The 25906-nt window shown below is 32.4% G+C and overlaps 1 protein-coding gene across 1 annotated transcript; it reads right to left on the bottom strand.

The window, feature by feature from the left end:
- Nucleotides 1–3330: 3330 nt before the first annotated feature.
- On the bottom strand, nt 3331–16802 carry LOC105318125 (protein Smaug homolog 1). The gene is made up of 13 exons (XM_011415058.4): nt 16659–16802; nt 14744–15022; nt 13684–14292; nt 13031–13324; nt 9921–10030; nt 9457–9543; nt 7975–8179; nt 7471–7559; nt 7245–7342; nt 6781–6970; nt 6554–6635; nt 5274–5369; nt 3331–4982 (listed from the first exon to the last, which is right to left on the bottom strand). The coding sequence occupies exons 2-13, from the start codon at nt 14943–14945 to the stop codon at nt 4954–4956; spliced, it is 2091 nt and encodes a 696-aa protein (XP_011413360.3). The 5' UTR covers nt 14946–15022; nt 16659–16802; the 3' UTR covers nt 3331–4953.
- Between the last annotated feature and the right edge of the window lie 9104 nt (nt 16803–25906).

The raw sequence follows: 25906 nt of genomic DNA, 5'->3' as shown, positions 1-25906 counted from the left end.
TGCAAATTTTGATTTTTATACCTGTTGTATTTTGTGAGGCAGGGTTGAACTAATTGTGAATTAGTACATCTTGTTTTATACAATCCTAGATTAAAAATACTGTACACACGCATGAAATGATGCAATCAAGATTTAGATAAATCTTGCACATTAAGAAAATTTGTGGAATGTGAACTGTAGTTGATACACCAACAGTCTGAAAAGAGGTGCATCTTTGCACAGGCACCTGGGCTGCGTTCAAGATCGTAGCAGCTAGCCTAGCCGCTAGATCGTAGATATCCAAGTCTATTGAACAGACCGCTAGGTCTAAGATTTGAAGTTTTGAAATATTCAACTAAAGACTAATTACATCGACATAATTTGTTAATTTTAAGCGGAAATATACATGTTTAAATTCATTACATTCGGCTAGGCTAGCTTATTGTTCAACTACGTAGCAGCTACAATCTTGAAAGCAGCCCAGATGTTGTTCAGGGTTATATTTTTCTCATAAGAAAAAATAAAATCTCTAGCTATATATGTAACCTTATAAATAGTTATTGCTAGGTAGGAGGTATATTTTTCTTGAATGAGAAAAATATAGCAGCTATGTTATAATATGGTATACAGATTGAAAAATTTAGATTATGGCATATTACAACCAATTTATTTGACTTTTCTTGAAAATGTGACAAAATTGTTTACAAAGCAACAAGAACACTAATTAAAACATTGCATACCATTTATAAAAATCAATTGATTTTCTCAAAGGTTATAACTGTAAACATTCTAACATTGAAAAACAGGAAAAAAAGAAACATCTTGAACTCACAACTCGAAAAAAAACAAACATAGATCTTCACAGTGATATAGGTCAAACTACAAATACCAAAACAAAATGGAAAAGTGCCCACAGCAGCATTCATGATAAAAGATGTCAATAGTAAATTCAGGTTTAAACAGTTTTGGTTTTAATTCTCATTTTAACATCCAAACAAAAGCATTGCATTAAATATTGTGGAAATTCCTATGATGTTGATCCATAAATACAGGAGTTTTAATTTTAAGGTTTTATGTACTGTTACGTTTGAGGGTTTGTATAGACAAGACAAAATTGTTATAAATTGGTAACGGTCAAAACACCAACAAACATTCAACTTCCACTCCAAAGCGCCAACCAAAAAAAGAGCACACATTTTTTTTCATACAATAGATAACCTTCCAATTGAAAACAAATTAAAAATCAATGGCACAGTCAAGATTATTTTCAAAATTTGACAATCTGAAAATCTCGATACCCTTTGTAAGGAACACTAGTGCAAATGAGATTTCGTTATAAATTTTAAAAAACAATCAAACCTATCATAATTCATTCTTCATTAACAGTGAATAATAAAAGAAACACACATTGGCTCATAATTTTTCCACATAATTTGGCATAATGGAAGAGTAAACACATTCAAAATAAATCATACAGGGAGAATTTACGACTAAAATTTTCTAACATGCAAATCTTTGACTCTTTGCCAAAACTGATACAAGGCTACTGTTAAGATTTATATGACAAAGTAGCAAATAAATCACATGTCCAGCAGTTTCAGTATAAAGTTACAACAGATATCATGATTGTGCACTTGATAGACTTGTTGTCACAACTTGAAGTATAAAATAATCGACAGCATTTTAAATAACCGGTTTCCACTCGTTATACAAAAGCACAGCTGAACTGCTGTATATTGAAGAAATCTACATGTACATGTATTTGTCTCTTCTCAATTCACTTGACTTTTTTTGTGTATGTGTACATGGATAACATGACATTTTATTCAACTGTTGCTCATTTTCTTAATCTAATATCTTCAGAGTGCAAAATTTTCTTTTACCATAGAAACAAATGAGATTCTAGATACAAGTATTAAATTTACGCAAATCAAAATAGTTCACAATAGTAGTAAAAGAATAATTATATAACATAGGATAATATTAATAACAGTACATGTACTAGTTTACATGTTCATACCAGAAATTTTCACAATATTAAGAACATTCATAAAAAAGGGGGGGGGGGGGGGGGGGGGTCATGCAATTAAAGGATACCAAAGCTGTATTGCATCCCCTTCAAAACTAAGATTTAACCCATTCCAATGAGCTCAATATAAATGTAAACTTCCACATTTGCTGTAATACAGTCAGTAGAATAAATATCATCATCTGATCTCTTTATCAAGCATTGAATTTCAATACATGTACAATTTATAAAATATCTAGTATGGTACACAAAAAATTTGAGCTCATGGTTTAATTTTTTCTCATTGTATTATACGTTCATTTTAAAATATTTTTACTATTTTCGAAAACCCTCTCATAAAAAGAATGAAAGCGAAATAGTTATTAATTTTCAGATATGCATATTAGTTTGACTTGTAATAATTACTTTCTGCATTGTAAAGTACCGATAATTGAACAAACCCTTAGCACTGAGTCAAAAATGAGAAAAAATAATTAATGCAGGTTAAACAAAAATTTATAGACTAAAAGACTTAAAGTTGAATACAACATGATGATTATAATTGACTAGTTTTAAAAACAAACTTCTAAAGCTGTATTATAGTTTTGAAATCACTTGATCACAAACTACTCTCAATTCTAACAAAATACTACCCAAGAAGTTAAAAGTAAGATTAGGGCTTCAAGTCCCCAAAATCCCACCAACCCGTAAAATCTCAACCATGCAGAACTTTGCTTACTTAAAATCAACAATTACATGTACCGGTCCCCCCCCCCCCCCCCCCAAAAATTTTTCTTTCTTTAGATCAGAACCTTGTCGCCCACAGAGGAGATAACAACAAGATTCTGATTATCTTAAATACGACAAAAATGAGAGAACAAAATTTCCACAAACACTCTCACCTGGGACCTTGATACCACCCCCTCCCCCACCAACCCCCTTCCAAGATTGTATGTTGCTAATTTACACCCATACCCCCCAAACTCATTCTCTATCAGATCCTAGCCATCCAGAGGTGATAAGATTTTGAGTTATTAATATCCAACACCCCCCCCCCCCCAACACACACAAAAATAAAACATACTTTGAATCAGAACCTAGCCGCCCACAAAGGAGATAACAACTGGATTCTGATTTCCTTACTTCCATACTACATCCATATTCTCTCTAACTTTGGACCTGAGAGGAACTTGCTGTCCACAACATAGAAAACAAAATTTCAAGTTCCACAAAAACCCAACTGGGACCTCCCCCCCCCCCCCCCCCCCGAAAAACACTGAAAAACTCTCATTAGATCAGAACCTAGCCGCCCACAAAGGAGATAACAACAAGATTCTGATTTGCTTACTACAACCATACTGCCCTCCCCCCTTCCCCCCCATACCAACTCTCTCTCTGTCTCAGTATGGACCTTGCCATAGCCCTAGGGGGATAAAAAGATTAAGACTGAGATATCACACTCCTTGCCTTCCAACATGATCCTGGTATTAAATCAAAGGTGTATAAAGTTTCAGTAATATTTTGTTAAAAATGAGAGTAATGAGTGACCCTTATAATTATTTTATGCAGTGTATACAAAGCATGCAAATATATAGTTTTTTGATCAATTTACACATATACATGTTTTACAATTTAATCACTGTACCAGCAGTAATCTTTAAGAAAAAACATGTTTTAAAAAGATATATTTAGAAAACCTTGTTCTCTTCAGCAACAGGAATATGCATCTATATACAGTGCAAATATTAATTCACCATTACTCTATGCATCACTTGCAACGAAGGTCGATATTCTACCAATCTTACGATCATCTATAAATAGAAATTATCTATAACATCTGATCACGTAAGAAAAAAATCTGCATTGAATTTACTCTGAACAAAAGTACATGTACATGAACTTGGTCCCATTTTAAAAGAGATATAGCAGGATGAGAGTCTTTAATGGTTAAACTGGACACAAAAAACAATGACAATACATGTAAAGAAAAAGTACATGCATGTTTCATTTTTGTCACATTTTACATGGTGCATAAAAATACCAATTACTCCAATAAAATCAACAATTTAGAGTTTTTTTCTTGCTTCTACCATATATATCCATAAATTGCTTGGGGGGGGGGGGGATTGCAGAATTTTGGCCTTCTGTAATATATATAAAAATCTCGGAATTCAGACTCGACATATGCAAGAAACAATTCATATTTTATATACTAGTATCTCAACAAGATTTTCCCTTAAAATCTTTTGCCAAAATTCCTTAAAACACACATGTATATATATATAAATATATATATATACATGTATATGTACATATCAACAAACTCAATAACCATACATATAATAAAAACAATTAATTAATTCTTGGATTTCTTACAAAGCATCTGGTTTTTTAATAATAGAACACTTTTTTTTAAAATAGACAATAGCACACTTTGTCAACATCAACACTGAAAAAATCTAACAAACAACTGTGACTTTCTTTTAAACCATTTTATAAAAGACATCTTGGAGTTAACATGGTAGCCATTAATAAAATTTGATTTCATCATCTGATTTTTATGGTTTCTTGAACCTTTTGACACATGAATTTTTTATGATACAAAAAATTACCAGTAATAATATCATACACCTAATTCAAAAATTGACATTGATCTAATGTGTATAAATAAGCAAAGTGGAAAAAATTGGTTATTAATGTATTATTTCAAGTTGTACAATTTTAGACACATGTACACCGTGGCAATAGACAAGGAAAGGCATGGTGTAATAATGGAATAATTCATTATCAATAATAAATAATACTTCTGGTAGTCAAGGAACACCAATGAATAAATACACAGTATAAAGCATACAGCATGAATCGCTGCTGCTGCTACATACTGTCTAATGAAATTTACATCCTGTGAAATTCACATGCTTTTAAAAAAAAAATTGATGGCTCCATATAAATAAAGAACAGTTTCTCTAGTATGTTGTCCCCTTCTCATTTGTTTCTGTGAATAGAAAAAGAGCAAATCAAATAAAATTATGTGAGAAATCAGGGATGTGATAGGCAGAGGAAGAAAAAGGAGGAAACCAAATCAGTCAAGGAATCTACATTGTTCTCGACAATGACCATTTTAGATTTAAATGATTTTAGCAGAAAAATTACATCCCTAATACCGGTACATATAAAATCACATCCCTAATACATATATCTGTGTATTATTTGTACATGTATCAGAACAAGAAACTTGGAACAATATGTACATGTAGGTAATAAAGTAGATAATGAAGTTTTGTACCTAGACTGCTGCCCAGTGCATGCTCCGTCACACTCAGACACAAGGAGTCCAGCTGAGCGTAGTTCTCCATATTATCACCCGCTGTCTGCTCACAACCTGTCATAGTCAATAATACACTGACAGCCTCACACAAAAGGCATACCATGATTTAACTTACTAAGTTTTCCCAATATACCACAAAAGGGATAATTTTAACCCAATGCTCTGATAACTATTGGATCATGCGGAACAAAAGAAAAGCTGTCAATGTGTCAGCAAAACAGGTTTTCTTTTGTGTGATTAGTATCCATAATCCATTTGTCAACCCTGAATTGATAAACACTACCTATCCAGAGAAATGGGGTACTCTATATACAATATTTTTGCCAAAAAGACTAAGTTCAACAGCTGGCATTTTTTCATAAATAATCAGCCATTAAAATCCTAGCAATATGCAAACCTGATGTGTACAATTGATCTGCAAAACAATAACTTTCTATATTTAAAACTGTAGGAGTTATCCGTACAAGAGGGGTTCCCTAAATACAATATTTTGCCAAAAAATGATTAAGTTCAACAGCTGGTACTTTTTTTCTCCATAAATTATTAGAAATCAAAATCTAGCAATATGCACACCTCTAAAATATATACAATTGATCTGCAAAAAAAACCAACTTCCTATCTTTAAAACTGTAGGAGGAGTTATCCATACAATAAGGGTACCCTTTTGGCAGCCACCCACCCTTGCTATTTTCACCATTTCAACAGGATTTTTCTTTTGGAAAACCCAGTTCAAAAAGTTACATTGTACTCTGAGATACAATTACATTACATCAGAAACAGTTTTATTGCCTTCCTGAAACAGTGAAATCATTCTCGCAGGAAATGATTTTGCATACATATTTACATGTATATGATCAAAATTCGAAGAGCCAGATATTTATGTATGATGTACTTTGAAATATTTAATGATTTTCTATGTTTGAAAGAAACCTGTATCACTGCATTTAGTGCATAGTATACTGGACAGGTATATCTTCTACTCTCCTTTGACAAAATGAACTTGCTAATGTTTGGAGAATACAAAAGGATCTCCATTACAAAATCATCATTTCTTCATGCTGATAAAAGGGACAAAATCAAAATAATGGTGCTTCTGCATTCATAGATTATTTTAACTTTAAAAATGTACTGTCCTACAAAACAGTATATTATTAGGTACAGTAACAGTAAAATAAATGTACATATGCCAACAGTTTACTTCCTTTAAGAGTAGGTGACGTTAACTTTACATTCCATACCTGTAACATTCAAACTGAAGTGGTTTGAGTGTTGCGCTCGCAATGGTGCGGACTGAGTTCTGGTCACCGGTGGTTTTTGAGTCTGCAAAAAGTTGTAATTTTTTTTTATTTAAACAGTTCCACTTTTTGGGCATTACCGGTATTTGAAGATGGGATTTTTAAAAGATATTAAAAACAATAAATCCCGTGATAAACAGATAAATATAATAACATGAACATTGACTTACCTGTAGAGGTTCTTGACGTGAGAATAATGATGGGTTGAGGGAACTATTCCTGGTCAGGGGGGCATGTCCACTTGTGGTCCCTCCCACAATAGATCGCTTTGTCCCAAAGCTCCATTGTGGCCCAGGTTTCTGCAGACGTAGAGGTCTCTGCATTCCCATTGTATTGCTCCAGTATTGTTTTCCTGGAAACCTACCAAGTAAAATAAGACATAAGAAACCAATTCATTACTTCAATTTGTACAAGTACCAAACTAATCAACATACTGTATTATATAAAAGTTTACTAAATGTTTGCTCTTAAAGCCTCTTTCAATTGCAATTATTTGGGGGGGGTTAAATCTATGTGTATTAGCAAACTTTAAATATCAATGATGTAGAACCTGTAAATCATTAACAAAATACTTTGATGAAAGATACTGTAAACAGGTAATTAGTTACCGGTTACCAAAAAGATAACCCCTTACCCTTGTCTTCGTCGGTCTAAGGCGCTCTTAGGTTGCCAGTTTCTTTGTGCCTCATGTTTCCATGAAGCCAACCTCTTCTTCTGACGGGGTGAAAAAGCCTGAGGAAAAATGAAATGGAATGATTGCTGTGCCAATTGTTCTCGACCATTACTGGGCATCATGGAACTTGACAGCTTTGTACTGACCAAAATAGGCAATAACTGATAGGAATAAAACAAAGTGATACCTCATGGTTTAAGCATTTGTCAATGACTTGGATGAACAGGTTAAAGCACTCATCATCAGCAGGTGTTGTTACAAGTAACTGGGTACAAGCTTCAAAAGATAATAAAATAATACTTAAGTTATTTGAATTACTGTAAAGTCTCAGGTATACACCTGTCTATAATACACACTCCCAAAGTTGTGTGTAAAATGCTCGAAAAACCACTTTCCTTATGTAAAATACTCGCCCAAGACACAAAGAAATTTTCAATTGAGATTTTTGAAAATTCATCAATGTGCATGCATTAATACTTTATTACAGCAAATTACAGAATACCAGTAGAGTTTTCAATAACTTGCTGGATAGGTGAATAGGGTTTACAATTTGGTCAGCCAAATTATCACCTGATAATACTCAGAAAATGATTCCTTATTCCTTAAATAAACATAATTATCCCCCTGCCCTCCTACCTTCCAAAGCACATATACAAAGTTTGTGTAGGCCTAGAATATGTATGACTGTTACCTTTCCACATGACCCTGGTGAACTGGCCTGGGATGTCTCCCTCGGGGATTGAGTACCCATCCTCAGAGACAGGGGATGGTGGTGGGGAGGAGGGAAGCTGGGATGAGTCTTCAGCAGAGAAGGCCTTTATTGGGGTGTTTAGCATGCTCTTCATTTCTGAGAGGACAGACTTGATGGTGGAGGTTGAGCCCCCTTCAACAATATCCTGCCATTGAGAAAAAAAATGAAAGATTTTATGCAAGTAGAAAAATTCTAAATAAATTTAATCCCCCAGTCACTGGAAAAAAAGATGAAACACTTCAAAAGATATACCGTACATGTACTTAACAAACCTAAGTTGATGTTTATAGAATATCTACTTATCATTAATATATTTTTTTGCTTTTTAGTGCTTATCCATAAAAATAGATTTTTACAAGTATACAAAATAGTACAGTTTAAAGCCTAACTAACAACTTGTTTCCTTGAATCTTTTTTTATCCTATACATGGACTTGACTGTATTTGTGTACACTATCATCTGTATGCACTTAAACAAAAATTAAAACTATTCATTTTCAAAAATACAAGTGAAGTGAATGCATGTTCCAGAGCAAGTACATCATTTATTTTTTGGGCAGTATAGATTAATATTACACATGTAGCTGGGCTGCGTTCAAGATCGTAGCAGCTAGCCTAGCCGCTTGGTCGTAGATATCTAGGTCTATAAGTATTGAACGGACCACTAAGTATCAGATTTGAAGTTGGAAATATTCAACTAAAGACTAATTACAATGACATAATTTGTTAACTTCAAGCGGAAATATACATGTTAGAATTCATTATAACTTTAAGGATGAATAAAATATCACTAAGTAAATAGATTCAATGTTTGTTACAAAGTGGTAACTAAGGTCGCCATCTTGAATTTGATGCTTAGCATAAAATATTTAGGCTACGAATATCTACGCAGCTGCTAGGCTAGCTTACCGTTCAACTACGCAGCCCTGTACATCATCTGTATTTTTTTTTTATTCTTCACTATGTATATGTATTGCAGGTCTATTCACCTAATTCTTAACTATACACCCTGTATTCATTTGCTAGCTTCAGAAATTGTCCAGGATATATCTCCAGCATCTACCTGCTATTTGGAAAGTAGACAATGGAGATCTACTAGAGATCTCCATACTGTAAATGAGCAAATTAGGATTACTCATGCAGCTATCCAATCGACCAAACGAATACACCCCAGGTCAATACCTATTCCCTAACTATACATGTATGACAGGTCTTAACTAATTTCTAACTTCTGGCTATATATACCGGTACATGTATTACAAATCTATAATGATTCATGTGTTACAGGTCTTTACCTAACCCCTATAAATACACATCTATTTATATAAGTATTACAGACCTTTTACCAAATTTCTAACTATACATGTACAGGTATTAGCATGCTCATGTTTAATATCACTATTGAATTCCTGACAAGTCTTACCTTTTCCATGGACCTAAGTAAATCTTGCCTCTCCTTTAATTTACTAAGACTTAAAGTGATCTTGTGGCGAGCACCTTTAGTCACATTCTGAAACAAATGTTACATTGTTCTGAATTCTCTTCAAACTAAAATATGCATATTTACATACACATGTACATTAAGACAGACAAAATTTATTTCAAAAACCGATTTTGAAAAAAATTTCATCGTTACTTGGGTAGCAAATAAAACTCCTTTTTAACATACCGTGGTAAACTTTTTATCAAATGTATAAGGTCTGTTGCAATCAAGAATCAATAATATCAATATTAACTGTCTTATTACAGCATCAATTTGTCATTTATGTCATGTAAGAATTCACTGTCAAATGATACAAACCATGGACATAGTCATGTACAGCATCACACCCATGACAACCATGGACATAGTCATATACAGCATTACCCCCATGATGAAACACCTACCTGTGTTTCTAGCCATTCTTCTGAGACTGACAACATTTCCTCGTATGTCATCTGCTGGAACAGGTAGGCATACTTGTGGAGCCTCAAACTTTTCAACCATGTTGGTACATCTGTAACAATTAAATGTTAAACATAGAATTCTTTACGTTTACTACTGTAAATGCATATATCAACAAATTTAACACCTGCGTACCACTGCCCCAACTCTACCACTCCCCATAAGGCCATAGCCAAGCATGTCTACGACTATAAAGCGCCTTATTGAACAACCTTCAGACTCTACAATGTAGACTTAATAAATTTAACTCACGATGTCTGAAGGGCATACAATGATAACTTTATTGATTGTCAAAAGTTTTTACAGGACACTGATGTTTTAAATAAACATTTCCAGATACATCAACCATGAATGCCGCTGATGTACCGGTTCATGATAAATTGAAAACAAATCAAGCAAAAAAACAAAATACTTGTCATCATATATGGATAAGTCTGGATAGGTTAACCGTTATGTTTCATATTTGAAGTAAAAATATCAACTCGCAGTAAGTTTCCTAAAGCCAATTTCTGTCTGAAAGGACTATATTTGGTATGGTTAAATATCTGCCCCCAGTTTTAACCAATTTTTAAACAGTGTCGTATAAAAATCAAATCTTCATAAATCATTGTATAGAGGATGCCTATCACTTTCATCTTGATTTTGGTCATTATTGCTCATTCGCTGTTTATCGATGATGTCACTAAATGACCCAATTCCAGCCATTTTGCTAACAAATGAAAATATTGTTATTGTTTCTGTATATTTTGCATTTGGAAGTATAGAGCACAGGTTTGCTCAAGTACCATTTTCAACATATGTTTTTCTTCATATAATTATACACATCATACTAAAAATGGTTCTTGAGCAAGCCTGCACTCGATGTTTCTTAGTCAAAAAACCATCGGAAAATACTGAAATATTGCTACAAAACATCAATTTATCAAAATAAGACAATCTTCTTGACGTTATTTCTACATTATGACGTCACTAAGGTGATAACCTTTTACATACCGGTATTTATTTTCTGTATGATTTCAACTATCTGCCTCCTTATTTCTAAAGCTCTTTAAAACACTTAAATTTGGGGGGCAAATATGCATAATACCGCACATAGTCCTTTGTCACTTTCCACTTGAAAATATTGCAGTCAATGTTTTCCCTCAATTAACCCTTTATTATTCCCCATAAACATTTTTGGCCAAAAAAGAACTTAAAAAACACAAAATTATTTATGATTTTTAAAGTAGGAGAGAATACTGAACATTAATAATTATAACAAAAAGCATCTTCGCTAGCCAAGGGTTTTCGGTCCACTTTGCTCCCCATAAACCCTTGGCGGATTTCATTGCGAAAACTCTGTGATGTGGTGGCGCTATCTAGCGAGCAACTTGAGTTGCGCCCCTTGCATATTTACATTTTAATCGAATTAAACAACGGGTTATATACACACTACGGCATTAATACAACTTGAAAACATGTTGACTACCGAATATTAGAACATAATTAACGATGCTATTAAATACGAATTAAGTTATAAACTAGGGAAAGCACGGAATGTTTTATTCATAGTGTTTTGTATGGACCTGTACCAGGAGTGAAAAAGTCGCCGATTTATATGAAAGCTTTCATGTCATAAAACCAGGTATCGTTGTCGTAAATATTGTGAACCAAAGAAATTAAATTAAATAAATCTCATTGAACCTTTAAAAGCAATAACCATAAGCAGGAACGTATATACTAACGGGATGGGCAACGTCTACATTCGCCATGTTTACTTCCCATGCTATCACGTGAGCCTTGACAAGTTTGTAGAACTATGTTCAATCCCAGTAAAATATATAGGTTTTTAAAGCGATCTGGTTAGACCATCGTTGGCGAGGCACTAGCTGTTCTCGAGAACTTGTGTCTCAATTTATTATTTACCAAAGATCACACATGTGTTTTCTTTTAAAGTTTATATTTACAAGCACTGCGATTGGATCAGCTACTCGCAGCTGCAGCCAATCATAAAACGGAGCTCGTCACCGAGTTTTCGCAATGAAATCCGCCAAGGATTTATGGGGAGCAAAGTGGACCGAAAACCCTTGGCTAGCGAAGATGAACAAAAAGTGGAATTGGAACAAATTATCATAATTTAATTAACTACTACATTTTGTACATGTATATAGTTTATAAATACATGTATATCAATAGCACTAGTTAATCCCAATTGATTAAAAATTTGATGATTTTTTTTTTCAAAGACCAAGGCCCCTTTTTAACAACCCCAGAAAATTGAAGTCCCTGTCAGACTATAGTAGCTTTACTCTGTAGTGTTGCAGGAAATATCTAAAAATACACTGAACGACTTTTTTATTAGGCAGTACGTTAGGCACTACCGAGAAGTTTTTTTTTTTTAAATCTCTAATCCAACAAAGTGAAACCTACTAGTTATAATTATACATGTATTATATAGAATGTTAAAAAACCCAATTTCATCTTCTCTGAAATTCTGTCTTTGAACATGTCAAATTATATGATTCTGACTGCAAATCAAATGAATGAAATATCTTCCCTTTTACACAAATTTACTTCCTGAACATGCTTAAATTGCACTTCATTCAATAACGTTAATTTTGTCATGTCATTGATGATCAAACTGATGCATCATGTTCATTCATTAAAAAAAAATAAATTTCACAAAGTGATAAGAGAGTCTTTCATTTATTAGCCAAGATTTTTTTTTACTGTCAGATCACAGGTTCCCTCTGAGTTACCTCCCTTTGCCGTCATGATGTAGGTCAACCAAGTTTTTTCTATCTTTTTTTTACTTCCATCATTTTCAAATTTTAAAAGATATGTACTTCAGAAATTTCTGATTTAAAAATTCATTATAATACATGTATTAATTACCTTCACTTGAAAATTCCATTTAATATCAATTACTTTGATTTGAACATTCAAAAATATGTGAGCAATACATGTATCCCCAAGAAATGTTAGATTTCCACAAAAAAACCTTAAAGAGGCATTTTTATTTTTCTTTATTTTTTCAGCAACTAATCAATCTAACTTGAAGGAATCTATTTACCTCTCATCCCACTTCCCTCCTCCAGAAATGTGTTTCTCAATGGTTCCATGTCCTGGTGAGTATCACTGCTCCCAGACGAGGTAATACTGCTCTGGGGGGAGAGAGGGGGGTGCCCTCCCTGCCCCTGCTCAAAGGTCAGAGAATGGGAGCGTCCACGGTTATAAGGCACTTCACTTTCACTCCTGCTCAGCCAATCACTGACGTTGTTCATGGAATTCATGGAGTAGCCATGCTGGGGGTGTAACGAGGGTTTACGACAGAGTTGTGGGTGGTTTTTCACTGGGTTCACATTTTCTGTTTAAAAATAAATGCACATGTATTGGTATATAAAAATAAAATAATGAAGATCATACAGTTTTGCGGAGGGTTAATTTCAGTAGAATATCTAACATTTAGATGTTATAATGGGTAACAATGTGACAGAATAAATGGGGGTAAATTTCCCTTAAAATAAATATCATAGTACAAATATGTTTTCCTATTCCTAAAAGAAATGAATACATTGATAATACATGTAATAGTTCCCAACTCTTTTGGTTGAATGAATTGTATTAAAATGTTAAATTTTGAATGAGCCCGTTTGATAAATCATCAGTTTACAGCATGAATTCCTTTTTTTTTAATTTCTTGAGATGTTCACACATGAATAATACCTTGATTGTTCTGTGTGTGGACGTGCTGAGATGAAGAAACAATCACATTAACCGTGGCAGGGGCAGACAGCGTGGCTTTCAATGGAAGGTGGACGTTCGGATGGTTATGGGCGGAGCTAATGGAGCTCTGGTTGGCGAAGAGGTTGGACAGGTTCTCCGTGGACAACATCAAGTTGTTTTGGGGAGTGTCCTCCACGAGACCCGAGTCTCTGTAGTAAGAGTTTGAACCGTTCAAGCGGCCATTCCCCACCTGCCTTTGGATGCACTGGGTGAAGTCGTTATGATCCCCTTTGGGGTTTGTGATATATGGATGATGCTGAGGATGAGAGGGGTAACTGGAAGTGAATCGTTCATTGAGATGAGATATCCACCAATTGAAGTGGGCGTGTTCCTCACTGGTTAGAGCGGGGTGGATGACAGAAAAGGACAGCAACTGTCGACTCTCTTCCACATAAGCACCTTTTTCATTTGAGTAAGTCAGTATTTGAGGAATAAGAGCTAAATACTCTGTTTTGGCTTTGACATTGCCCACTTTCAAAAGAGGAAAGTGGGCTAACAGTTTTTGAACAACAATCTCCTGTGGTTCTGCTCTTAGTTGATGAATGTATGCTGGAAGAGAGGACAAACAGATCATAAATAAAGAAAATTGTATTTTAACAGCTTAAAAAAAATCTAGTCAGGGAAATCCAAATACATTTACCATCATCAGAACAATAGCAATTCCCTATTAATATCAAACTCAGAAGGAAGCTAACAAGGAGAATTTAATTATGATTTAAATCAAATTTCACTTCGAAAACAAGTTATATTGCATGATTCACTGTACTAATTTCCTGATAGTTTATTGATCTATAGATGTTACAAATGACTGAGGGGAAAAAATGGAAGTTAATTCAGTTTTCAAAAAAAATACACACATTATTAAAGCAATACATCTTCACTAACCAAAGGTGAAGATCCACAGTGTTTTTCTTTTGAATAAAGAAACACCGAGGATCATCACCCTTGGCTAGCAAAGATGACAGCAATACAAACAATAAGCAAGAGTTTTGTTTGTTACCTGGGTTATTAGCTTCAGCCTCTAGCCCCTCTGCTTCTGAGCAATCCTTCTGTTGCAACACTTGTGCCAAGAACTTGATTTGTGTGGCATTGAGGTGTTTTAGAAGTCCATACACAACCACTGTCTTCTCACATCCATTCCATTTCTCAAACCAACTGTTCAGAGAATTCACCTGGTCTCGAAACATGGTGTTGGATTTCATTTTGGAACTTTCTTTTCTTTTCAAGTGTTGCCTCTACCTGTCCATTTTATTTTTTGAATTCTACTACCTGGCAGTACCTGCATTGAATTTAATAAAAAAGTAGGCAAACATTCAAAACAAGAATTTCAAAGCATTCTTATGTGTAGCCTTTTCATTTCTCAATGAATATAGTTATTTGTCAATTTAAAAAAAAACAAGAATTACTAGATCAAACATATAAGGGCACCAAGATTTACCACTCACGTGTTAGAACTTTAATTGAAATATGTCTATTGCATTACATGTTTTTTTTTATCGGATACTGAATATGTAATTAATCAATGAGTAATTTGGTGATCATTGTGTATAATACATGGTCATCAATTATATAACTGGCACAGGAATGCTATAACAATGTTGTCATTCCATCGATTTATGAACCATGGTGTAATACTGTACATGTAATACATGACGACAGCCTCAGATGGTAATGCAAAGTAACCATCATGTAAATTACAGAAATCTACCATCTAATCATCAACAGCTTAATTACACTTTGTAATTATATTCCGCTATCACTTGACAAGAATGAACATCTAATTTTGAAATCTCTGCATGCACTCAAATTGTGCCAGGTACAGGAACTGTACAAGGAAATTGAAATCTCGTTATTATTTTTTTTTTCCTGTCCAGGAAACAAACGATAGAGTACAGGTATTCCAACAATAACGCTGGAAAAGATTTTGGAATTCCCCTATCAGTTTTGAAATTTTAAGCATTAATTACGTTATAAGTATAGTTATGTGGGTGGAAGCGGTCAATAAAAGTCCCACCCACTCAGCCACTGCAAATGTGTTTTTCAGCACTGGGTGGGTGGACTCAAAACATGAAGGAGTAGTATTGAGTGATGTCAGCTTAAACATTGTCATTCATGAGTTAAATATTGACAAAATATGTACTTTGTCAATATTTCCTAATTGCTTTAAGTAAATAATTATCAAGTGGGTTGCTGGGATGCCTTACCAAGAGCTGATATGAATATGACCCCCAATCACTCGGGATAATAACAGTGCTAAAAATTGTCAATTTCACAGTCCATAACAACCATTCTTTCAATTTAAGCCCTATCACATATGCTTGTAGAGGAGAAAGATGTTGAATAAATTAATAATATATGACATATCTACACTATAGGCTGTTACACTGTTCATCAATGCATGAGTGAATTTTGACTGCACCAGGGAAGTGGTTACTGAGATACCCATGCATGTAGATGTAAACAATGACAAAATATCACTGGATCTCCTTAGAACTTCATACATAAAAGTGGCCGAAATCGAAAAATTACAGATAAACCATTTCTACACTTCTGTCCAATTATCAGTTTATGTCAAAATAAATTTTAGGGTCGAGGTTCTTAGGTGTGTCTAAAAACCCCTCCGATACGCAAATCATGACAACACAAGGATGGAAAATAAAAGTTCCACGAATCTTAAAGAATAAACAGTATTTAATCACTCATACTTTTACTCTGACGAGTGACATAAATTTGATAAATTCACAATATATGTTTTCAGTTAACAAACAAGTTGATTTGGGAACGGTCTGTGATGTTACAAAGAAAAATATATTCCCGACAAACACGAAACATTGGTCTACATATTTCACATTTTGTGACACAAAACGTGAGTTAATGAATAATACCAAGAAAAAACAAAGTTATCTAGAACTTACATTTGATCATGCTCTCCGAGACTAACACGACAATACTACATTCTTTTGGGAAATACTATTCTATTTTCGTACCACATGTTGAAAGGGATACTAATACAGTGACGTCACGATTGCGGAGTTTACAAATGGCGGCAAATGAGTCAAAACAAATGGACTTTTTGTCTGTAAATCATTTTTATGACAGGAAAAATGCCATATCTTGGGTTATATACGTAATTTGTTATACAAATAGCATATGATAAATACAGGGTATTTCAGGAAAAGATCAAAAAGCACATATAACTTAGGTTTCATGTTTTGACAGTTCTTATGAACTTTAGCCGCAGCGCCCTCTGTTTCTTAGGTGCGGATCAAGTTTTATTGACCGGGGTGGGGTGGGGTAAGATGGAGGCACCTCTAAAGTAGTGGTTAATGATTATCTGATATACACGTACACATAATATTGTTACAGAATATAAGTCCTCAGTATAATTAGTTTTAAAACTATATAGAGTCAGTAGAGTTGTGCCTTAAATTAAATTACCTCAAATAAGTGAAAAATAAGAATGCTAGGTACCCCCCACCCCCCCCCCCCCCCAAAAAAAATTGAAAACCCCCAATAATAATGAGCTACAAATGAGAATGCCAATATATATTTAGTTATCCATTTTATAAATAATGAAGTTACACGTAGGCTACATGTATATGATAATTCATATCAGTCATGCTTTACATAACCATTTGAGATTTGGATTTAAATTAACATCATAGTGTGTATTATATGTACTACATGTAATTATGTATGTTTGACTTGCGCCACAAGTGGTTTTTGTCAATAAAGAAGATGGGTGGATAAGGCGTGTAAAATGCTCATACACGATCGGACGGGCTACTGAAAAATTTAAATATCAATAAATATGATAATTTTTCTAAAAAAATATTTAAAACAATCATTGATTTGTAACCATAAATATGTTCAATACTTGGAATATGTTGACTCAAACAGGGTATACGTATCAAAACCTGCAAATAGTGTCATTTTTTAGAAGTTCAAGGCATTTTCTTTCATGGAATGGGTATGTGCTCCATATTTTTCTTATAATCTAAATAAGGTCTAATGGAAAACAAACCGATTTCAGTCTACAAAATTGTGGAGAGATGACCCACTATACATTAAAAATATCATTTTGAGTCCCAACAATTGAACGTTCTGAAAAAATAATACAAGTCCGTAAATTCATGGCAAAAGTCATACATAGTATTTAAACAGCGTACTTTATTGTGTATGAAATGGCTCAGTGGTTAGAGCACCTAACACAAACTAACATTATATATCTAGGGTTTTTATGTTATGGGTTCAATACCACCAAAATTTTAGGCAATTTTTTTTCTTATCGTTTGTTAAATATTTTAAAAACTGAATAAAGTTAGAATTGTGCTTTTGCAAACTTGTATTATAATATATTTGAATGGATTTAATTGGGAAAAAATAAATTCAGAAAGTATTCCACAACTGGAGCGAATAGGCATTTGCGCTTTCTTATCCCCAATCTTCTTTGTATAATGAATTGAATTGAATAATTATATGCTTTCATACTTCACTCAACTTATTACTTGAATGAAAAATAAATCAATAAATGATATATAAAGAAAGATTAAGCATATTTTGCAATCGAACGATCATATTCAAGTTTGGATTGAACCCAAAACTTCTCAGATGTTCAAGTTGTTTTCTTTTAAATTAATAATTTTTAGGGAAATGTACATACATGTACGTTACGATGATCGCTAAATGTATAATTAGCATTATAATCTACAGGTGTAGCTACGTTTATTAGGACTTTATGAAAGACAATTTTAGTGTAAATACAATTGTTTTTATTAATTATAATTGACTGTTATGACTTCCAATTAATGCCTATTGATTATAATAGTATCCATTTCATCTCATATAAAAGGAAGTAAAAAATCACTAAATCATAAATCGATGCATGTTGATTAAATCGTGAATTTTAGAAAAGATAATATATTATCCATTTTAGCTCTTATCTATAAAAGGAAGTAAAAATTAGTATAGATTAATATATCATATATGCATGCCAATCATGTGGATGTATGTGTATATATATCACGTCAAATTCACAAAAAATGAGCTAAATTTAAGTTCATACGCAGTCGTCAAACTATGATTATCGGCTGTTAACTGTATAGTTTATGGATAGTAAACTATAGTTAGATATTCATTAACTATAATTTACCTCTGTGAAACTATGTATTTCGCACTTTAGCCTTTGCCTTTTTTGTAAAGTATAGTTTACGTATGATAATCTAAGTTTATCGGTCTGTAAATAATTTTAACAATAGATTTTGATTATAAATATAGATTCACATCCATAAACTATAGTTTACATTCGTTAAGTATAGCTTGTAGTTGTTAATCAAAACTTCAAATCGCAAAACTATATTTATCAGTTAAACTATGTTTTGCATAATTATAGTTTTACACTTCTGAAACATAGATGATCGCGTTAACTATGGTTGATAGATGTGAAATATAGTGTAGTGTAGAAGATGAATTTCATTTTTTATTACATTGTTCTTTATATTTATAACGATTATCATAAAAAATTGGTCTTAAACAGCCAGAAGAAATTTCAGATGATGAATTATTACGTACTTTTGCTCATTGTCAATTATCCTCGTCAGGTTGCCAAATATTTATATTCATCTATTAGGAGAAGACAATCAATTATATTTAAGTAATAAGTTGTAAGCAAATATATAAAAATAATACTTAAACCCACTGATATCCCAAAACTCCTTAAAGATTTATTTGTTGTTTTATGTTTTAAACATGTATTTTTTGCTTTTTTGTATTTTTGGGGTTTATTCCCCATCTTGCGTTCTTTTCTTTATGTATTCTGTACATTATTGTGTACCTTATTGTGTTTAAAGTGACATATATATGCCCGACGGGCCGGGTGTTGACCTATTCGAGTTTTTCTTTTTGTCAATTTTACAATGTACTGTAAATACACATGTCACTATAAAAATAAATTATTGACTGACTTTGTTACTTACTATAGATTAACGTTGTTAACTATAGTTAACAACCGTTAAACTTAGTTTATCGAATGTGAAAATATATATATTAAGCTTATTTTAGTGTGAATTTGGCGTGCCATATTTATGCACACAGACTAGTTAAAGCATTTTGTCATGAAGTAAAAATTGAACACCAAATGAATATAGTCTCCGTTATCCAACTCGTTTTATTCTGCCGGTTACAAAAATAGAAGTTTATTGTTAAAATAATAATTAAGTGTTATTTTCAATGTTATTTTTCCACCACACTAGTTCTTTCTATTTTATAGATCACCCGAAGTACGGATATAATAATAGTATAGATTTTTTTGTAAAAATAGAATATCATTTTTACAATACGAATGAAAAATAACAATAACAATACAATTAAGGCTATACAATACTAATGAAAACTTATAAAAAAACAAATGAAATTTATACAATGCAAATGGAAGTTATTCAAAGCAAATGGAAAACTATATAATTCACATGAAAGTTATTAGAATAAAAATAGTTAATAGAAAATTATAAACTTAAGAATACAAATGAAAATTTATACAGTACAAATGGAAATGATCGAATACTGCAACGTTTGACATGCCATTAAACAGACTTTGACACGATTTGAGCTCAAAATTAAATATTTTTTTTGTCCAATTTTAATGTTTAGATTGGTTGATATGGAAACTTCTAATGATTTATCAAAATTTAAAAGTCAAATATTGAGTTATTAGCAAGATACAGAGTTTGAAAAATCTTTGTGTTTACACAAAGCTCGAACTTTGTCATGGTTAACTTATGTGTTTTATTGGTACAAGTCTCAATCAAATAATGTTTTTTTTCTGTTTATCCTATTATCTATAAACACATTGAATCAGTTTACTTTATTTGCCATGAGTCATTTGGTCAAAGAAATGGCAATTGCTTACTTTACATCAATTGTAAACAAATGTAAGACTCGAGCTTTGTTTACAAAACAATGATTTTTTACCTCTGTATCTCTCTTAAAACCTGACCTCTAACACTCAAATTTTGCTCATTCATTCAAAATGAGCAATTAAACCATTTTATACACAATATAAGGGAAAAAAATTTTGATCAAAAATCGTGTCCAGGTTCCTTTAAAGTAATCAATTTGAAGTAGCATTACCTTCATATTCTGTGGATATACAAAGATCATTTTAAGTAAAGAGTGAACATTCATTGAGTCTTATTTTATGAAGCTCGTGACATTATACAACATTTAATTTTGTTACCAGTCTGAATAAAGCCAGTCCCTATTATTAATTTTATTGACCATTACGAGATTTCTTTAGACACTACAACAATTTAATGTACTAAGTACTTTTATCATTCAGATCATTTGTATTGTCCTTTCTGATATATTTCATTTTATCAAATTAAATATACAACATGACTAGTGTCCTTTCTGATATATTTCATTTTATCAAATTAAATATACAACATGACTAGTCATGTTGTATATTTAATTTGATAAAATGAAATATATCAGAAAGGACAGTATGTACAATTGTACACGAGTACAAAATTGTGTAATTTGCGTAAAATCGTAATGTCAAGCGTCAAATTATACATAATATTATAATACAACATAATAATACATCTGTCAATGCAATGTATTATCTTCATATAAAAGATTTATTAGCAAGAAAATACTATGTCAAACCGAGTATTATAAAGTTCGTTCTGTAATCTATTGACAAACACCAACAATTAAAAAAAAATACATGTAAATATTTCCATAGCAAAAGTTTAAGAGATCTGTAAATGAGCCACACAGTTCAAACAGTCGTTAATATACAAACTAGTATATCAATTTGATAAATACTTATATACAATAAACGCAATCTTATTGCCTTGACAACAAAGTGAACAGTAGGGACTGGCTTTAGTCAGAATGGTAAGAAAATTAAATTTTATTGTTGAACAGTAAAAATTAAAATGACATAATTATATGTAATTATAGTTTCAAAAACCTAAATTTTCACTAATCTGTAATTTAAACACATTTCATTGATAACTCAAATAAATTGGGTAACTCGATCGCAAAGTCATTATTAACAATCTAATCTATAGAGACATTACAGTAGGCAAGCATGGAAAAAGAGTAAAAAAAAATTGCAAATTTTTATATAGATGGAAGAAAAAAGGGAGAGAGAGAGGAAAGGTTCATTAATTATGTGTGTGCACACTTATGCACTTTAAAGTTTAATTTAAGTTATAACACATTGCCTCGTAAATATTTAAATTGTACATTCTAAAATATTTTTAATGAAAAAATGGAATTGGTTAGCTTTAACACTCATATTTTTTCAAGGGAAAAAGACTTTTATTTATACAGATGTATTTATCATTTGTCTTTGCAAAAATGTTTTATTTAAAATTGTACAAGCATCTTCCTTTTACGAATAGAATAAAGCACTAGTGTTTTGTGCATTGTGTCCTATGTTTTATCATTCAGTTGAACTGTCTTTCATAATTGCGCATGCATTATCGCATGATGTGTACCACATTTATTTTTATCATAATTTTATGCCTGGTATCCCAAAAATCGTGTATTTATTTCTCAAATTACATGTAAATACATAAGTGTGACTGCCCTTAGCTTGTTGATTTTCTAATGTAACAAAAATTATACATTCAATATTTTGTTTTTACTAATGTTTACTTGGATAAATTTTTACCATTTCATATATTATTATACCCGCGTTTGAACATTTTTCAACTATTTGGCATATGAACATTTTAATTTACTATAAAGCATTTTCCTAATCTTGATTTAAAATGAATCTCACATGGGTTTTTTTTACCTTCACATTATTCAAGATTTTCTGTTACAAACACAACCAAAAACAATCTGTTATTATGTACTATAGTATATTAATAGACCAACCTTTACACATCGTACAAGTTTGTTATCTTTTGATGTCACAAGTCGGCTCCATATTACTATCATAATTGCATCAATCAAGAATTCTCACGATGTCAAAGTTATGCAGATGTTTGACCTAATTATCAAGTACCTTGTTTAACACAACTAATTTTGTTTTGCTCGCTCTTTTTATGTTTTTTTCATCAATCAATTTTTCATCAATTTTTTATATTTCGGCACATAGTATTTTTCATCCTTCTAGGACAATAGAATGTAATATCAATTTATTCAGCGATCTAAACCTTTTTCGTATTGATACCAAAGTTTTCATTAAAACTAACAATGTATGTTTCCTATCTCATTCCATAAAGTGTTTGAAGGGTGAACAAGTTTTGTTTTCTTAAAAAAAAATTTTTTTTTGTCTTTTTAAATGCTGATGATGTTGGCAGAATTATAATATCGGAAGATCATTCTACAATCTGATTCTCGAAGGGTAAACATGAAATGTAAGCAGTTGTGTTGACCTTTAGTAAAAAAAAAATCAAAATAGAGCCGTTTGATGTTTGGGCAGTACTTTTCAAACTCCAATTTGATGAAGAAGCGGTCTACTCATGATTAAATCTCTGGTCATTGGCTTGAAGGCAAACACATTTCTATATAAGATGTAACGAAATATTCAGTTTTGCTTCTGCTTAATCTTTAGAAAATCTTTGTATTTAAAGATTTGGTGGGTATCATATATGGGGCGCCGTTTTAATATTTCTGAGGTGTTTTCTGATATTAGAAAATGATTTTGGGTATGAAAAACTAAACTTTATGATATCAAGAAATTAATGAATTGTGATATCAGAAATTCAAATTCATGATATCAAAAAATAACATCTATTTTCTGACATCCACAAATCAAAATTTCTGATATCACAAAATGCCCTGAATTTCACAATTCAGATAGAGGGCGTCATGGGCATCTAATCATGCTTTTAAATCAACTTTTCACAAAAGTCTATTGGAGTAAAGAAGAATATTTTCTAAGATTTATTATGTGTTCACTAATTGGCCATATTGGAGCCATTTAGCCCTTGGATCTGAACATCTGGCCCAGGGATTACAAACTCAATTTTAGTACATGTAAGAGACGTTCCTGCTCATCATAACCATTGTCCTATGCTTAGTTTCCAGTTGCAAGGAAAGTTTTAAATTTTGCATCAATCTTTACTCAAATGTTTGGCGCCTGAGAAGTAGGTGGCCATTATTGATGCTACACACCAAACTTAGTCACGATAATCTTTTACTACTTTCAAACAAGAAAAAAAAATGTTCCAATTTTAACCCACGTCCTCATGAAAAAGCGATTCAATTATTTTTTGAAATTTTCATTTAGTATATTAATAGAAGATGACGATTAAAATTCTAGAATATTTCATATAGATAATAAACTGAATTGAAATTGAATTGCAATACATTTTTACCATGACACAAAAATTGATTTTCAGATGTTTTTGTCTTTATTGGGCATCTGACTTCTATCCGAAATGATAACAAAATCTCGTTATTGACCTTTTTTAAAATTGACATTTGTTGATAATTTAAAAAAAAATAAATTTGGCCGTTAAGTCGAATGAATTTTAACTACGGAAAGGGATTTTTTTCGTGTCTGTTTGGTACTTGTTTAGGATTTTATTTATTCAACAATAATCCTACAGCCTTGACGGTCACCTGAGGACCATAGCTCTTAGATGGATAAATGCACTAGTCAGGGAGTCTTATGTTTGTAATTTACGCTTCAATTTGGAGTCTAAATCTTATTCCGAGACTACCCCCGCTTTAATTCTAGATCCTTGATGTTTGAAAATCATTTATTAATAAAATCTGGGGGCAAGAGTTGGAGGAATCTCATATTATCTATACCATAGCTCCAGTGACAAAACATTGTAAGCATTTGTTAAAAAGAGACATGCAGGCTTTTAATTGTCAATGCTTCATAATATTCAAAGTTTCATTTAAAATGCACACAACATGCTCATAATTTATTGCTACAATCATACAATGCACAAGATATTAAAGTAGAATTTTAACTTTTTACTTTTTTTTGTAAAATAGAATTCAAATCAAAGTACACGTGATTATGGCCAAGTTACAATTTACTTTTTTGTTTTAAAAATGTAAAATTGTTAGGGCCTAACGGACAACGCACGAACGCTGGCAATAGGTTACGTTTACCAGAGTGACTCATGTGACCTAAACAATACATGTTCACTATAAGGCAAAATTTACCACCCCTCCCCTTCCAACCATATCCTATGGGCAGTGAAATTCGCAATTCCAGAGAAGGACATCATGGACATAATAACAATGCATTTCGTTGATCTCCCACGACTGAGAGAAAAGAAGAAATTATAAAATTTTATACATTTTCATTATGTGTCCATATTGGCCCTGCTCTCTATGGCCTGATTCCCTGAAACAGGGTTTCTGCATTTTACAAAATCGGTAGAGGGCTTCATTGCCATCAAATTAACCATGTATTCTTTTTGTCTCCCCCCCCCTTCCCCGCCTGCTATTGATGTAGAGGACTTCATGAACATCACAATCATGCATTCAGTTCATCCTTAATTATTGTGGAAGTAGAGAAGATGGTTTTCTAACATTTAAATCATTTTTACAATACGACCATATGGGTTCCACCCTAGAGCCTAAACCCCTGACTCAAGGGCCATAAATTAAAAAATTTTGTTAGAAGACATTGCGGACATCATAATCATGCATTTAGTTTTTCCAAAATATATATTGGACTACAGTAGACGATTTTCTAAGATTTTGGCCCAGAACCCCTGATCTTGGGGGCCAAGAATTTCACACGTTTGGTAGAGGACTTGAGTAAAGAAGGAGATTTATTCAGATTAAATACGTTTTTATTTATATGGATAAATTGGCTCCGACATAGGGCCCAAACCCATGATCCCATCCGAAATACCACCGCCTTTCACAAATAATACATACATGTAATATAAATTTTATCCAAAAAACAGGTTAATCGGTCGGACCAAATCGCAAATAACCGACTGGTAATTTGCCATCCCAAATACTGGCGACACTCAAAGGCTTATAATACTAGTATCTCTTGAAGTGAAATCATGGTGCCGATATTTTCCTTCTATATATAAGGATTGGCAGTTTGGTAATTTTGCAATCGACTGACTTCCGATATACATGTACATGTTCTTTTTTAATATACATTTGTATATCACAACGTGGTGGTTTTTCTTTTATGTTTCTTGACTAATACGTCACA

The sequence above is a fragment of the Magallana gigas genome, chromosome 6, assembly GCF_963853765.1.
Source record: "Magallana gigas chromosome 6, xbMagGiga1.1, whole genome shotgun sequence".
Classification (NCBI taxonomy): Eukaryota; Metazoa; Mollusca; class Bivalvia; order Ostreida; family Ostreidae; genus Magallana; species Magallana gigas.
Note: the sequence above shows the minus strand (reverse complement) of the source record. Positions and strands in the feature narration are given on the sequence as shown.

Coding starts and splice junctions, on each gene's coding strand:
- LOC105318125 (XM_011415058.4), bottom strand. CDS start 14,945: ATGAAATCCAACACCATGTTTCGAGACCAGGTGAATTCTCTGAACAGT. Junction 5,370..6,553: donor CTTCAGTTTGAATGTTACAG/GTATGGAATGTA, acceptor TGACTATGACAG/GTTGTGAGCAGACAGCGGGT. Junction 4,983..5,273: donor TGCACTGGGCAGCAGTCTAG/GTACAAAACTTC, acceptor TTCTATTCACAG/AAACAAATGAGAAGGGGACA.